General features: G+C 34.6%; 1 protein-coding gene across 4 annotated transcripts in view; it reads left to right on the top strand.

Moving 5' to 3' along the window:
- Nucleotides 1-17,886, top strand: part of DCAF6 (DDB1 and CUL4 associated factor 6) — a 97,420-nt gene that overhangs the window by 27,440 nt on the left and 52,094 nt on the right. For all 4 annotated transcript variants that reach the window (XM_068909417.1, XM_068909409.1, XM_068909434.1 and 1 more), the window contains exons 4-8: nt 2,511-2,696; nt 7,072-7,185; nt 8,241-8,376; nt 10,395-10,609; nt 16,642-16,735. In XM_068909417.1, coding sequence (XP_068765518.1) covers nt 2,511-2,696; nt 7,072-7,185; nt 8,241-8,376; nt 10,395-10,609; nt 16,642-16,735 — 745 coding nt within the window. The remainder of the gene's footprint in view (nt 1-2,510; nt 2,697-7,071; nt 7,186-8,240; nt 8,377-10,394; nt 10,610-16,641; nt 16,736-17,886) is intronic.

Here is a 17,886-nt window from a genome sequence, read left to right as displayed (position 1 = left end):
TTGATAAGAAAAAAGCTGAAGTACAGCATGGTTAAAAAAAAAAAAAATCTACAAAAATAGCTTTTTACTTCTTCATTTGGATTTCCCAAAACATGCGCTCTTACCTTGTGTATGGCTTTTTGGAGCAAAGTACATATTGTTAGGGTTGGAGCTTTATGCAAGCTTCTGTTATTGCTACATGAATTAGTAATCCTGTCCCAAAAATTTAGTTTATGCTTTAAGAGATGCAACTGGAAATCTTGAATTTTTTGCCTCTCCAATTGATTTTCTGTGTAATGCAAAAACTATGAAAAGATGTCTGAAATATAGCTGGTCAGCTACTTTGAAAAATGTTTGCAATTCTTTCTTTCTCCTTTCCCAGTTTTTAACTTGATCGTTAAGTATTTGATACTTGTGGTATGTTGGTAGTGAAATGCTCCGCTGGAATAAGGTGGTGGTGTGTATATATATATGTGTGTGTGTGTGTGTGTATATATATATATCCCCCCCGTGACATCTAATAATAGGCTCTTGGCTTGGCTTTGTTTATTGACTAGGCACAGGCGACTTTTTGTGACAGGTGCATCTCTGGCTCCCTTCTCTAAGGCAGCATGATAGCAAGCAAAGGATGTACAATGCAAATCAAGGATGTAGAAAATGTTATGCATTTAATAGATGGCGTAGTACTCCAATAAATACTTTTTGTTGCAACACCATGCAGTATAGCAGGATAGGCAAGATGGAGTTAGGTCTGCCTGTTACAAAATTCTTTACTGTACTGAAAATATGTACCTGTGTGTATTGCTGGGTGCTATTTCAGTTTACAGTGGAGGGGAGAAGAGAGGAAAAGAAAATTACGAGTATTTCCAAGTTCGAGGGCAGTCATCTAAATTGAGAGCTCCAAATAAGGAAAACTGAAGCAGAAGGTTAGATTGCTGTTGACTGCATGAAAAGCCAGGGCATTAGGTTGGGGTCTGTGAATAAGAAAGAAGGCAAAAGTAGGAAGCATGGGTACCTTGATGAGAAAAGGACGCTGTGCAGCAGAGCAAAGAGAAGAAAGACCACCTGCTTTTATTCAGTAACAGGGAAAAGTGATAGGGAGCTGACGAGGAGAATCTTAAAATGGTAGAAAAGCCCAAAATTGTTTAGATTTTTTTTTTTTTTACAAGAAAGAAAATTACAAGAAAAAAGAATTTCTACAAGAATTTCTACAGTTTTTACAAGAAAAAGAATTTCTTTTAGGGTAAAAAATATGCCTTTCAGAGTAATAAAGACATGCCATCTGTCAATCCCACCTTTTATTTTAGTTATTAGCTATCGCCTGAGCTAGTATACCTTAGGGACTTCTTGTTCTGAATAACTGCTTTGCTAGTGAGTTCCTCATTTCTTTTGAGTATCTGAGTTTTGAAAGTTTTCAGTAAAATTGAGAAATCTGAACCAATGTGAATAAAGAGGCAGATGTATTGAAATAAAGTGGATGGATTGCATTTTTTTTAATGCTCATCTCTCTACATCTTTCATAATATGCAGATACACTGTCAATCTTTTGCGTGAATTGTTCAAAAGGTGTGAAATAGCACTTGTAAAATATTAGACACCAGCTACATTGGCAGAACAACTTTATTTGCATAATGTTTTCTTTGATTAAGTTAATTGAGTGGAAGTTTGGAATTCATTTCCATACTATAAACAACTTGATAAGTGTCCTTTTCATATAAGTATTGGGTGAAAACGCAGTTTGCTGTAACTGCCACAGATGGGATAAGTAAGGTAAGTCAGGTATGTTCACCAGTGAACAGGAAAGCACACAGCGGATTTTTTCAGTTTTAATAGTCTAATATTAAGAGTCAGTACAAAGTATGTAAGACCAACTGTGATGATAAAATAAATTATATGATGCTCTGCACTACGCTAGGTGGATGACATTCATTGTGTTAAATTTATTCTTTAAAAAAAAAAAAAAGAGACTAGTGCAACTGTTTACTGCCTTGTAGTAATGTTCTTAGATTTTTATTTATTGTTGACTGGTTTCAAAGCACTCTTTCTTATAAATTTCAGTTCTGTTTAAAGTGAATTTATTTTAAGGGTGGCATCATTGCCATCAATTTTTAAAGTTTATGATGTTGGGTTGGATTAGAATGCCTTATTCTCATTGATCTACAGTATTCTCAACCTTTTCGCTCCTCATTGGCACGTTGGTTCCTGGACTAACGTTTTACTTTGAGAAACCTAAATGATATGTAACTAACCGTTTTAAAAATAAAACAAATTCTTTAAGCAGTTGCATTCTAGTGCTTGCATTTTGCTGAACACTTTGGGGAAAGTGCACAAGCGAACGTCTGTTGTGGAACCACTTTTTCTCTACACCAAATTTCTTCTAAGAATAGCTTCTTTGTTTCATATGGAACTATATATCGCTGGCAACCTGTATATAACTGAATTTTTATAGTACCAGAGTCCTTATTATTTTCTCATTCTTTATTTGCTTGGAAAATATGAATCTAATACAGCCTTTTTTCTTTTCTTTTTAGGTTTTAACAACTATTCGCTCAGGACACAGGGCAAATATTTTTAGTGCAAAATTCTTGCCGTGCACCAATGACAAACAGATTGTATCTTGTTCTGGAGATGGAGTAATTTTTTACACTAATATTGAACAAGATGCGGAGACCAACAGACAATGCCAGTATACGTGCCACTATGGAACTACCTATGAGGTACTTTACGAAAGTATAACATATTTTTAAGATTGTTGTAATACATGTTTTATTGTATTGTTGTCAAGGATTTTAATAAGACACTGAAAACTTTATTTCTGTGCTTCACAAGAATTAAAGATTTTTGGTTTAGTTTTAGTGTTCTTGATTTCTTTGTCTTAGAAAATTGACTTTAAACGAGAAATATATTTTCTAAATGGAGGATTTTTCCAAAAACAAGTGTCATTGACACCACGTTTTTGGAAAACAAAATAACTGAATAAACCTCCACTAAAACAATCCTCTGCAGAATAAAACTGATTTAAAATATGCTGCAAACTTCTTTGTGAAGTAGGTTATGAGAGCTATATTTTACATTTTTCAGAGTATTCACGTATACTGAAATGTGGGCATTTCTTAAGAAGATTTAAACTGTGAAAAAAGGGCATTAAACTATTGAAATGTTACGTTTTGGGGAAAAATGTGTTTACAGTTTTAGAAAGTTCTGTATTTTAGTTAAGTATGTGTTTGTAAGTTTAGAGCAACTGTTTTCAATACTCCTTTGGAAGTTTTGCTCATGTTAACTGGTAGGTGAAGAAGTGAAATGTTACTTTAAAAGTTAGGATGGATATCTGATTTTGTGTGTGTGTGTGTTTTTTATGATAGCAAAATCTGCTGTTTGTAAAACTTGCTATGCTTAAAATTGGAATGATACTGCCATTTTCTACTTCAATTGTAGATGCTCTGGCTTTTTGTTTTTTTTAAGCACCCACGTTACATGCATGCAGAGGTAAAAATCCCGTATCCATTGCTTTTGTAACTATTTAACTCTCATTTCATAGCAAGTTTTAAAATCTTTCTCTTCGTACGTTACGTGGAAAAAAAATCAATACTTTTTTTCAAATCTTTGTTAAAAATATGAACAAATTTGGGGCCTGGAGGGAGGTTATGTGAGAAAAGTTGATGACTGGAGCACTACCAGAATTAATTTTTGATCATGCAGTAAAAGTATCCTTAAAGCTGTAATTACACATACTTAATTAGAGAACTTGTCAAAAACACTTCCTGTCTGCATGGTAACTCTGTAGGTCATTTAAGCAAACCTTGTAGTGTTTACTGTATCTATTTGCATAGTTTTTTGCTTGGGATTAATTCAAGTTGTCTAGGTATTTGTTTTCAGCTTTGCAAAACCTCCTTTGGGCATCCCTGGCTCACACTACCGGCTCTTATTTTTGAAATATGTTTGTTTTGACCAAAAAAAACTAAATATTTTATTCGAATAGCCTCAATCTGTATGGCCCCCAATCAGAAGTTTAAACTAGCTCAGTTTTCACTGAAGTTTACTATTTATAGAAAGCTCTATATCACTCTGTGGATTCTGCGAAATGATTGGATGTTCACTGCATCTCAAATAATACCAGCCTTTTCATGAGAACATCTGGAGGCCAAGATGCTTTTTCTTAAAGATGAAGCATCCTCAGTTGTGTGCTGAGGTCTGTCAGTTCGTTGCCTTCTGGCTGCCTTGCAAAACGAGGGCCTCTCTGCTGCTTGGGCTGCAGGCTTGAGGGCTCAACTGGTACCTCTCTTTGCTGGGGAACTAGCTGTGAGTGTTAAAACCCATAAAATTTTTTGCGCTTGAGAACAAAGAAATGGTTATGGATAATGCACTGAGGAGACCTTCAGGCAGTGATAGGAGTATTATTAGAGCAGTGGGTTTGGGTGAGTGAAGTTTGGAGTCGTGGGGATAAGCTGCTATGAGTACCATGAAAGAGTTTGAGGAGGTGTAAATATTGCCCTAAGGAGCTATTTTGGCAATCTGTTAAATTTTGATTTGCCTGAGATTGGGTTGACCAACTGTTTGGTGGATTACATGAAGTGACTGATGCCAGGTGGTGCTGCAAAAACCAGTGATCAAACTGGAAAAATTCAGTAAAAAGTGAATGCCAGTTGTGCTTTTGTGGGTCAAGATTAGTAACACTAGGTAGAATATAGCACTTCTAGGCTTTAATATGAGATACTAATCCTTTCTTTGCAAGTTGTTGTCAGCAGTAACAACAGTATGCACATTGCTGACTGTGAACAAATTAAGCTTGTCACAGAAGACAATGAGTTTGAAGAAGACTTTAGAAGAAATATAAGCAGCCAAACAGATTAGGAAAGCAAGATGAAAATTTTAGTGTTATCCTTACAGGATAGTTATAATTAAAGAGTAACTAGCTGTATGTAATACAGTAATTTTCTTCAACATCATTAATTGGAGAGAGTACAGCAATTTGACTACTGTATTGCACAGTCATTATGCTGATGATGAGGAAGGTTTTGTTAATATTATTTGTTGACTAAGAGGGCGGGGTTTTGTTGTTGTTTTGAATGACAGTAGTGTGATACTGTTGTGATCATTTATACTGTTTTTGAAATGTCTTCCATTACCTGTATTTAAAGGCACCTAAACTACATTCACTCTTTTAACCACAGTATCTTTTTTGAAGTTAATTATATTAGCCTGTTTTGCCCTGAGGTGAAGAAGGGAGCAGATTTATATGTACTATTGTAGTTGACAACAAAGACCAAGGTGAAATGAATGTTTTCAACTAGATGTTCCTTGCTTATCTCATGTTTTCATTGAACATATCTGAATCTTAGTAATTTGAGCTATCTTCAAAAAGTTGTTGGTAAGATATGTTTGTAAAACATTTTGGAAGGGAAAGGTACTTTTATAAAGATTCTAAATTTTGTTATTATGTCTTAAACCTATTTTGTATTTTAACATTAACTGCACTTATTCTTGTATGGCATAGCAAACCTTTTTTTTTTTTTTTTTTTTGAGTCTTGGCATACGAAACTATAATGGAGTAAGTAGCAGTTCTTGGAAGCAAAGAATTGAGATACTGTTTTAACTTCTGACATATTGCGGCTTTGTCACTGAGAGGCTTCTGGAGTGGGAAAACCTGTTCAAAATGTTGTGACGTTACTGCCCAGCTCTATATAACCACAACATCATATTAAATACAGAACTCATGGGATTTTCTAAATAAGAAAAGCTAGTATAACCTGGCATTGAGATACGAATTTTAAATTTGGGGGTGAATTAGATTTATACTGCCCTGTGAACTTGGAATCTGTGACAGTAACGCATTTCAGACAGTAACAAAACATACCACAACAGAGGATCATGGACATTTGTGTAGGTTGTTGTGAACTGTGAGGTAGCAGGACAATTAGGAGAGAACAGGGAGTAGAGAGGGAGAGAGAAGTGCTTAGAATATGTCTGGAGAATTTGGAGTTTATATGAAGCTATTAAAAGTTTATTTTTACTCAGACAAATGGCTTTTTTAGTGCATATTAATTGCATTTTAGAAAGAGAATGTACCTTCGTGAACAACTCTTACCTTCATCTTTTCAATACAGTCAAATTAGTGTATAGTTCAATTTTTAAAGTTAAACACAGTAGATAGAAAAGGTTTTGTTTATATAGTGTGTACTTTTTTGAACTTGAATATATTGAATATGTTAACTAAAATAACTTAAATATATTAACAATAACTGTTACTTATTGGCGTCTCTCTCTCTCCATTTCTCTATTTTAGTGTTTATAAAGCAGTTTGTAGGTTTTTAAACACCACATATATAAATTGGCATGTGCAAGTGGAAGTATGTACTGCATGTTTACATGAATATTGTGAAATAGTATTAGTGTGAACAAAAATAAACCATGACTCCTTGCAGTAATAGTTTACTATGTTATACCGTGTTCAACAACAGTCTCAGGACAAAGTAAATGTTTTCAGTGAGACTGTCTGAGACTTCCTTAATATAAGCAAAGCTGAGATCAGGGAAATGATGTTCCCTTAAAAAATAGGAAAAAAATGCATTGGGGGCAGGCTAGTAACAAGCCTTGAAAGCATAGTTGCTTCAGGGTGCTGTCTCGAGTGTAAAGAAATCATCAATGGGAATAAAAGCCATTTAGTATTTTGATGTGATTCAAACTCCTGAGGATTTTGATTATTGGTGTCCTGTATTGCTTCGTGGAAAATAAACTGAGCCCCTGTTGAATTGTCACAGCAAACTAACTGCTTACATTTACTACTATCAGTTTTCAAGTATGTCAGTTATTACAAGACAATGGAAGTATTTGTAAGATTTGGCATATAAATAATCCTTATTGCATCTTGTATGTCATAGTGCATCATTTATTTGAATTTCAGTAGTTCAAACTTATTCTTGAAAATGAAGAAACATCAGAAATTTTTCTTTTATTTATTTCAGTAGAAAATCTGACATGAGTCATAACTGCTTCACTGTCTTTGCATCAAAATATTGATGCTTTTATTTCTAAATTAGTAGTATTTCTGGAAATATTAATACTCTCTAGCGTTTTTTTTTTTTTTTTTTGCAGATTATGACAGTACCAAATGATCCCTATACTTTCCTCTCTTGTGGTGAAGATGGCACTGTAAGGTGGTTTGATACTCGAATCAAAACAAGTTGCACAAAGGAAGATTGTAAAGATGTAAGAGTGAAATCTTTTAATAAAGATGACCTAAATGTAGAGCTGTACATCATACAAACATAGGATTTGAATCCTGGTAAGGCTTTTAGAAATAATAGATTTCAGGGTCGTTGGTGGAGATGACAACATATTTCCCAAGAAACAAAAAAAAAAAGTTTGGGGATTTTTTTTTTTTTTTAAATAAAATTCCCTGGAGTTTTATAGTTTATGAATTTTGGTTTGATGTTTCGTATGTGGTGGAAAAGATTCCACCTTGAAATTGAACCTATTAGTTTGGTTTATATTGACTACTATAGAGAGTGCAGAGTTGGAGGCAAAAAATTGTCTTAAATTTGAAAATCAGCTGCAGCCTTGTGCTTTTGGGCATCCTTTGTCCCTCCCTAATACAATAAGAAAATATTTGGTAATGAATTATGCTAGATCAAATCAATTACTTCTATTATTCCCTAGAAGGTAAGGTATTAGTTTTGTCTACTATGTTTGGAATTCAGAAACAATTTTAGTGTTGAATTGGAGGAAAACAGACACCAAAATATGAAATATGTATGCTGTATTCTTGATGAATTTTATTCTGCTTTATGCACATTTCCAAGTTTTAGGAGTAAATTCAGTAAATTATAGTAAATTCAGCTACCCAATTACCTGCCCATCAACCAAATCTATTCTAATCCTTTAAATTAGTTGAGACTGTTCCTTTGTATTTACTGCTCTACCTACTCAATAGCTATCTATGTTTTTGTAAGAAAATCCAGTGTGCAAGCCAATTTATAAATCTGTGCTTGTTATGCTTATCTATCCTCAAATATTTGTTGGGCTTTTTTGGTAATTGGTTTTTTTTAAGTTTATGTCATGCAGTGTTTCTCTCTGATAGAAGAGCCACTGCATAGAAGGAAAGCTATTTGGCATATGTACAATCTATCTTCACAGGGCCAGACCTGATTTTCTCAAAAGCTTCCACCTCCTTGAATAATGGGACTGTGTCTTGGAGTAAAAACAGGAGTATACTTCAAATGCTCAGAACTATTATTTAAATGCAATATATTTGTTTGTTGCAGGATATTTTAATAAACTGCCGTCGTGCTGCCACTTCTGTTGCTATCTGTCCACCAATCCCATATTATCTTGCTGTGGGTTGTTCTGATAGCTCAGTAAGAATATATGATCGGCGAATGCTTGGTACAAGAGCAACAGGTAGGAACCGTACCTTACAGTAAACTTTTCTAACCACTTGCAGTTCCTGTTTCTGGTTCTTTTTTTCAAGATAAATGGTGAATGACTGAAGTGTTAATGTTGTTATCTGAGATCTATGTTTGTTTAATAAAGGGTTCATTTCACTCTAATATTTACTAATAGAAAAGTCTTAAGGTAAGTAAACCTGACCTCTTTATCCATCTTAGAATATATTGTATATTCAATACAGAAGATGAAATTCTGTAATGTCTCATTTTAGTCTTGAAATATGTGATTCTAAGGTTCTAAAAAGCTAGGGATTTCAGCCTGTAATGGTCCATCTCAGTTTTAGTTAAGTTCTTGCTTCTTTGTACTGTGTTACACTGGAATATGTTGCCTCTTACAGGAAAAGATCTTATGAACTTTATCATATTATACTAAGTATTTAATTTTGCAGTTGTTGCTGTGTCTAACATAACTTGTAGCTCTTGGGTAACATCTTTAGCTGGAAATCAGGAGACTTCAGGTGCTTACCTAAGGTTTTTATTTAAAAAAAAAAAAAAAAAAGTGACAAACCAAAGTGAATTATGAAATTCGGACATATCTCATATTTATAATGTATGATCAGCGTATGTTTGGATACACGTATGAAGTATATACCTGCAGCTGTGTCTACACATACATAAAATGATCAGTGTCACAAAATCTGTCATGTCTTGCATCATTTTCCTGTTAATTATAGTGATGGAGGAGAAAAGGAAACAGTAAAGATCACCAGTAAACATTTTTAAAAAAATGCTCTCATCAGGCTTATAAGAGCTTTCGTCACAATGGTCAGCAAAATTCTGTGAGAACTGTCTGAGGAACAGATTCTCGGGGGCTGATAAAAGGTACTATGTGAATATTGAATTTTATTTTTTCTTAGTATTTAGGTACGTCACTTCAGTTGTTCCGAAAGAGTTTCAATACGTCTTCTACTTTACTCAGCCCTGCCGAGTTCTTAACGCTATATTGATTACATATTTTTAAAAAATCTTTTTTTTGTTTTTAATATACCTCCTCCTGTATTGTAACGATACAGCAACAAGATGAATTCAGATATGCAGGCCTGTAGGGGAAGAGGAGCGAAAAGACAAAATTTCAAAAGTTACAATTTTTTCTGGAGATATTTATTATAGCATTGTTGCACTTAAGGATGAGATGTAAGGATGAGACATTCCATGACTTAACCAGTAGTGAGCAAGCTACTGATTTTCATTTAATGCTTTCAGTTTCAGTCCTTACGCAGTATGAGATGATAAACTCTGAACTTGTCTATGGTTAAGGACAGAATGTTGCACATACTAAGCCACAGCAAATATGCCACATGGGAAATGGCTGTGTGACAAATGAAAGATGTTTGGAACATCCTGTTTTTCTGGGTGTTAGATCTTTTTAAGATAATTTTAATCAGCTCATGAATTTTTAATTCTAGATTTTAAGATTGCCTAGTATGTGGAATGGAGGTGAGTTATCAGGGAAGCATGATAAGTCCAATGTATTGGTGTAGTTTAGCAGTTTAAAGGGACAGCATTTTTTGTCATAAAGGAGGAAAAAAATGGTATTTTTGTAGATTGTTTTGGAAGAAAAGAGGAGAGATATGTCCATAAACTTTCGAAGTTTTATACAATGTATTCCTTCGGAATTTGCGTGGTGATCTGTAATTGCATTGTTGTTGTAGGAATGTTCTTAGGTTCCATTCCATACTACGTTTTACACAAACCATCATGTGATGAGTATGTGATATATGAACATATTTGTGTGAGTGTGTGTATTCATCTATTTAATAATGTACATACAGTGTAACAAAAATAAAATACTAGCTAGAGATGATATGTCACTATTCAGAACCAATTTAATGAAATTCAGAAGCTACAGGATACTTAGCTTTTCTCTGATCGTTTTCCTTTGATTGTTAAACAACAGTATATTGAAAGAGTTGAAAATTTGTAATGGTGAATGTGTTATATTCTTTCTGTCTCTCTCCTTTTTTTATGTAGGAAATTATGCTGGTCGGGGCACTGTTGGAATGGTGGCACGATTTGTTCCTCCTCATCTCAATAACAAATCCTGCAGAGTGACATCTCTGTGTTATAGTGAAGATGGTCAAGAGATCCTTGTTAGCTACTCTTCAGATTACATATACTTGTTTGATCCCAAAGATGACACAGCACGAGAACTTAAAGTTCCTTCTGCTGAAGAGAGGCGGGAAGAGGCAAGTGATCAGGATGACCTCTTTTCATGTTTTGGTATTTTTTTTTTTCTTGTAGTCTTACCAGCTGTACTCCCTTTGAAATGACTCTCAGCCATCGTTTCTCTCTCAAACGTTTTTGAAAATGTTTGTAGAATGTCTACAGTGTTTTGGCGGGGGTTTTGGTTGGTTGGTTTTTTTTTGGTTGATTTCTTTTGGCTTTTTTTTTTGTAAATGAGAAAACTTGAGGAGAATGCAGGTCTTGGTTGTTCAGATGACTGGCAAACAAGTACAATCTGTGTTTTACTTATACTGGAAGTCCTTTGCAGGCTGATAGTAACGGAACATGCTACTCTGAGTGATTTATGTAGAACAGGTTGACTTCAGTGTAATGGCTACAGCTTGTAGCAGGAAGCACATTAATTAGCCTTATTATCTCCATCTTCTTCCCAAATTGATATATTCTACAAATAAGCCAAAGCGACAGACGCTTAGCCATCATCTTTCAGTAACTAGATTCAGTCACACGGGATGGGAGGTATGTTTGTGATTCAAACATGTATCTTTTGGATGCTGACACTGCATTTTTTTGCAGGTAGGATCTTGGACTGTTTTGCTTTCGAAGAAAATCCTTACCTTTTTCAGGATTGATTAGGATTTGGGGTACCTGTGTTGAAATGAGAATCACAGATCCCTTCTTAGCTTTATTTCTTTAACAATCTAGACTTCTCACCATGACTACTTTATATTTATGAATCCTACTATTGGAGTGAGTCAGGAGAGGTTTTGAATTCAACTTTGCTGTCTCTAACTCCTACAGACTTTTGGTGGAAGTTAATATATTGAATCACCTGGGAGTTCATATAATATATACTATAGAGAGAGAGAGAGTATATGATAACACAATATTGTTTTATATGTAATATTATACAATATATATCATTATATAGTATATATATTATGTATAATATATGATATGTTGCACATGATATATATAATTGTACATATTATGTTTTATATATGATCCATATTATAATACAGACTTATATATGATGTGTGTAACGCACAATATATAATATAATAACATATATGAAATTATATGAATTAATTATATGAAATAATAACTATATAATATATATAATTTCATGCCTGGCGCTCCATCTGATGTTTTAACTGCACTTAAAGAGAAGTACTGTAGCATCTGGGGGAAGCTCAGGTAGGAGAACCGTTTCTGAAAGAAGAGTTATGGGATAGTCTTTGATGCCAAGAGCCTTGATGACTTGCCTAATCCCTGCAGACTGAAGATGGTCTCGGTGTTCCACACCTGTAATTCAATTGTGTAACACAACAAAATTGTATAAAATTGAAGAAATCTTGTTTTGAGATTAGGAAAATTTAGCCAAAATACCTTAAAACACATTTGATAGCTTTTAAGGGAGAATGTCTTCTGGAATGTCAGTGAAATTTCTGCAATGCAGTTGTTTGAGAAAATTTTTATAAAAACAATTTGAAAGTTTCCTTTATTTTAATAATTGGGTCTGGGCCGGTGGACAAAAGCAGAGAGAGAATCTTAGCTGTGTACAGTGTAGCATTTGCCATATATATGAGATGGCAAAGAAACTCTTTTCCTCCTCTTCAGTAGGTAGATTGAGGCCAAGGGAAGGTTGCTGTTCAAAGCCCGAGATTGTATGACAAAGTGTAGATTGTGTGACAAAATTCACATGCTCTGTACCTAATATCTTACCCTGTTTTCTACCACTTGCATATGAAATGACTGGCAGATAGTACAGATACAGAATCCTGAGCAGTTATGTGCTATCTGCTTTTTAATGTGCTGTGAAAACACAAAACTGTTGAACAGTGGATTTACAGTGAAAAATGCTTTTCCCAATTCCTATTCATTATAGATGTATGTTATTTCAGACAGTTGTAAGCAAATTAAAATTCTAGTTACATTGCTCTTTTGCTTGGAGGGAAGTCTGTACCATTATGGTAGAATTCAAAATGTTTTAATTTTGAGACTTACTGTCCATTTGAAAAGCACTGGCAAAAATGTTTTGCTCTGCTAGCATTGCATTCTGGAATTGTTTAGAAATCTAAAATTCTATTCTAGATTTAGAAATACATGAGTAATGACATAATGCATATCTAAAGACAAAAATAGCAGCAAGAAAAATCAACAAATACAATTTCAGGAATCCATTGATAGCTTTCAAAACAAGTTCATCTTTAAAAAAATATTTCCTTATGTCTTTCTGTTGTATATAAAACACTCAAAGAACCAACTGATTCTTCTTTTTTCTAGTTTGCAAGCTTTGTATCTACTTCTTGTAAACAAAAACATTTCAAGCACATGATTGCACAGTCTACAGAGTATGTTACACTTAAATATTTTAATCCAGTAACAACTTCTATTCCTAGCAGGTTACACTAGATCAACATAACGTTAATTCTGCAAAGATCTTTCTTCACTAGATATTTAATTGGTAATCAGCATGACTTAAAATTAAGTTAAAGTACACTATGAACTCATAAATACTGTGATGTATGAAATGTTTCTTAATAGTTTTTGCTGTCAGAGCCTGATTGAGTACTTCATTTTAGTTAAGAAAACATTTGAAACTGAAGATGTACATCAATGATTTTTGGTTAGCCTATAGTAACTCTTGGTAAGTGAGAGTACACTGGTAAAGAAGTCAAAATTACAGCAGATTCTAAAACATTTCTTTTCCTGTCATTTTAACTTCTGCTGACTTAATGAAATTCCTGATTAGAATGTCAAAGAGTGACAGTTTTTATTGTTTTCTGGCTTTTTTGGTGTTGCTGGCACTATTTCAAATGGACTTGACTGAGACTACCGTTTTATACTGTGTAGGCTACCAGACAATAGTCAAATGGTCTTTTTCAGCCATCACCAACCTGGACTAGTTTTCATCAAGTGACTTTTAAAAGAATGTTATTACCAGGTCAATAAAAGTTAAAGAATAATAAACTATGTTTGGGGACTCTCATGGGGAAAGAGGAGGAATGCATGCGTGGGGTTTTTGTTGCTGTTTTTTAAACAAGCTTCTTAGTGCAGAAGTACATGGAGAAGAGGTGGGTACAAATATTGAAATTTTTTTTTAACAAGTAAGTGCAGAATTATTTCACTTTTGTGGGAATATATTTTGTCTTTTCCAAGCTTTGTTTCTTAATGTTTTGCAGAACCCATGTAACTTTCATATGTATAACATCATATATATAATTTACATCTACAAGTAGAAGAATAAGATTTTTTTTTTTTTTTTTTAATGGCAATCCTATGAGATGGAGTCCTGTGTGGGTGACTTTGCCAAACCAATATGTGTAGTGTCTGACAGGATTGGGAGTTTCTTCTTTTGGGTTGATTTTTGAGTGCCCTTGCAGAATTTTAAAATAAGTGTATGGAGCAGACTATTTGCTTAAAATGCAAGCATATTGAATTTCCTGTGCAAGACCTCAGGCACTGCAGACAGAGGTACTAATTTAGCCTTTCATTTCCCTCTTCCATCTTGTGAAACTGATTACCTACTGCATGTGACTTTTATTTTGAGAATAGTAGACCTAAAATATTTTATCATTCTTGTCAGTTACCAGCAACGGTGGCAGGTCACTCTTTTAAGAGGTGTATTCTCTCGGTTATCTTTCATGCTAATAAAAGCACGTTCCTTGAAAATAAAGTATCAACGCTCCTGTTAAGTTATCATTACATGAAAGAGAGCAGGGAGTGCAAAAGGTTTAGCCCCAGGTGGTGTAGGATACGGCTACAGAGCAATAATTTTTAACACAATACCATTTGCATCGCAGTCTAAAATGGTGGCAGAGTTCAGAAGAGAACGTCTGATGAGAGTAGATGTTATCTAGTTACAGAATAAGAGATGAATCTTTTGCCTTAAGGAGACTAGATGCTCTCAAAATCTTTTTATGAGCCAAAAGGAGAACACGCTTTATATGTGAAGCCAAGAATTTATTGTTTAGCCTAATTAAAAGTTTCAGCAGTGTAACCAAAATATAACAAAGAGTTGTCGTTATCATTTAGTTACAATGATGCTAATCTCTCTCTAAATTTTCTATTTAATGTAAAACAATTCTTTTTAACAATAACTTTACACACACACAGACAGACAAACAGACAGAGACTGACTGTCTACTTCTTTTTGCCTGGCATTGTGCTCACCCTTCTACAAGCTCTTCTGGGTCCTCAGCTTACTGGCTATAGTCTGGGATACGGGCCTTGACTTGTCAGCATCCTGCCCTCTTCACTGGGAGGAGTGTGATATTAATAATGGAGGTTTCTTCCTCCTCTTTGCTGGGAGAAGCCTGATTTTGATGTTTTCTTCCTACTTTGTCTTAGGGCCTGCTTGGGGGCCATATTAATGTATTTTCTAGTGGGTTTTGATCTGCCAACACGTGGCATATTTTATCTTTTGTCTACTTGTTCTTTGTCTTTGTTGTTACCTCTAAAACTGTGTTTGCTCAGGTCCTACCTTTACATTACAATCAGTAAAGGGCCACTGGTGAGTTGCTGAGAAAGTGCCTCTGGTATCCTCCTGTGCCTACAGCTGCAAGGCCTCTGCTGTCACCCCATACGGGTACTCCTTTTGTGCTACAGCGTTATTCTGCAGTCACAAATAGTTCCTTCTTACACAGTGTGACTACTTGTTATTCCTGTATATATCAGAACTATTCACAAGAGGTTGTATGCCACACATCTATACAAAGCTAAGCAATACTAAAGTGAATTAGGCAATAATCACCTTGTCACTAGACAATTGCTGTTACAGCTAAATGAGTAAAACAAAGCTCCAAGCAAGTAAAGTCCAGACAAAATGTGACAAATCTGAGGCTTGTGGTGTTAGCTTAATAACTTGTTGCCTGTTGCTAGCAATGGTAATCCTGTAGTTACTAGCAACAGCAGCCTGTCACTCAGTATAAGTATTGTTGGTCATAACTGGATGTAGAGTCATCGGACTGAGGAAGAATGTCCAGCTGAGTTATACAGTTACCTTGTTGAGACAGAAGGAAACAAAGAAGAACTCAGAAAAATGATATGACAAATGAATAGTTTCTCACTTTTCCCTTTCTTCTGTGTAAGGTCCATCTGATGTGAAGTAATTTTGTGGAGAATTTATTCCCCAGTTACTAGAGAGAGAGAGAGAGAGAGAGAGAGAGAGAGAGAGGATTGTGAACAGCTATTAATAACAGATACTTAGGTATCCTTTTCTTCTGTAGGCACAGAATATGACCGTGTAATCTCTTCTTGCCAGATAAAAGCCATCTTTACTTCAGCTTGGTTTTAAGTTGACTAAAAGTAAAGGAATGTAGAGCTGCCTTCCTGAATCTGCTGGCTTTATGAAAGTTAACACTTTAATATGTTTTCACCTCAGTGGGTTTTGCATTTGCTCTCAAATTGTCAGCCCAGCTGTTGAGCTAACTGTTTTTTCAGACTAAATACCCAGCTAATACGCTTCATCTCAAATTCCAAATTGCCTTCCTGAATGTTCAAAGCACTAGCTGTTTCTTTCCAAGTTAGCAAAAGTAGTACTTCCTGTACAGTACTTGTTTTACATTTATTGCTGCAAAAACCCCTATGCAATAAAAATAAAAATCGCAGGGTAAAAAAAAAAAATTAAGCCAAAACAATTAATGAAAATAAACTTTACAAATAGCGTTTCATTAAACTGAAGCTGCCATATAGTTATTAGCATGAAGAAGTGAATACTTTTGCAAATTCAGGCCTAACTTATTGTTTAGTATGGAAAGCCATGATTAATGTAATAAACTTAATACCGTGTAAAATGAAAAGCTGTGATGGTTCTGGGAGTCATGGATTTACATTGTTGAACTTTGTACAGCTAAAACCATTGCATTCTATGGATAATATTGTGCTTAATCATAGTTGATCTGAAAATATTCCATTCTCTGTGACAGTCGCAAAATTTATATAACTTAAATAATGGAGATACTACATTTATATTTAGACTTAGAATTCTGTGTTGTTCAACAAAGCTATCTAATGCCCTTCCTCTTTTTTCTAGTTACGACAACCTCCTGTTAAACGTTTACGGCTAAGAGGGGATTGGTCAGATACTGGACCAAGAGCAAGGCCTGAGAGTGAAAGAGAAAGAGATGGTAAAGTGTTTGCTGTAAAGCTTTTTGTTTTCTTCTGTTTTTTTAAGTATGCCTCTAATGTGCAAGTGCTTCAGATAAAACTGTCCAAATTTTTTTAAGAATTTGCCAGGTCTTAGGATGGTTTACTTGCAATCTAACAGAGAACTGCTATTCAATAATGAATTTTAAGCACTGTCTAAACTGAAAATGTTCTCACCAGAAGTGTTACATTGCTTTGGTTATGCTTATGTAAATCAAGGGGAGCTTACTTCATTGTTGTTAGCCATGTAGTAACACAAAGATGTGTTTCCCTTTTTGTACTACTAAAGCTACAAATAAAGTGCTCCGCAATGACTACATCAGGGGACTGGAATGCAAAGCAATGGGATTCTAATATTGTATCTTTCACTTTTTTTATAAAACAGTCACAGTAATTAAATTTTTATGGTTATATTTTCATATTTTTAATAAATTACTCAATTACTTGAAGTTTCAACAGCTAGAGCATTTCCAAAACTATGCTTTAGCATCAGAAAATGTAATACCAAAGCAGGGGAGAGAATTCTAATTTTTTTTTTTTTAAACAGAATAAAAATAGGACATGTGCTCTTCTAGTCTCATCAGTGTAGTTTCAGCTACATCATTTTAGCCTTTTTCCTGTAACTCTTAGTTTTTTTAACACCTCTTAATACTATAGATCCCAATTATGTGTTATTTTTATTTCTTTCCAGATGTTATTCTAATGCCTTATGTTGACTCTGCGTATCAGTTCATCTTCATCACTGTTCTTATCTTTCCACTAATTACGCGTTTCTGTTTAACTCTGAAAGACTTGGGGAATGCTTTTGCTGTTTCCCTTAAATCTGCCTTCCTTTCCTACCTGCTACTTTCCTTTCCAGATTTTCTGTTAATTTTCTCATCTTCCTGATTCCCAAAACTGGAATAGAAGAAGTGCCCAGCTGTGTTAGAGCAATGGTCCATTTAGATGAGCATTCTGTCTGCCACACTGGCAGTAAAAGATGCTGTTTAGGAAGAGGACTTGAGCCTGTCCTCTTGCCTCAGTGCATTGCCTTTGTTACTCTGCCAGCATTCGCAATTCCTGGGTTAGAAATTTCAGAGGATACATTCAGTCTGTTCCTTTAGAGTCTCTTTATGGTGCTATTGTCCATGAT

The sequence above is a fragment of the Struthio camelus genome, chromosome 1, assembly GCF_040807025.1.
Source record: "Struthio camelus isolate bStrCam1 chromosome 1, bStrCam1.hap1, whole genome shotgun sequence".
NCBI lineage: Eukaryota > Metazoa > Chordata > Aves > Struthioniformes > Struthionidae > Struthio > Struthio camelus.
This window is presented reverse-complemented; position numbering and strand designations above follow the sequence as displayed.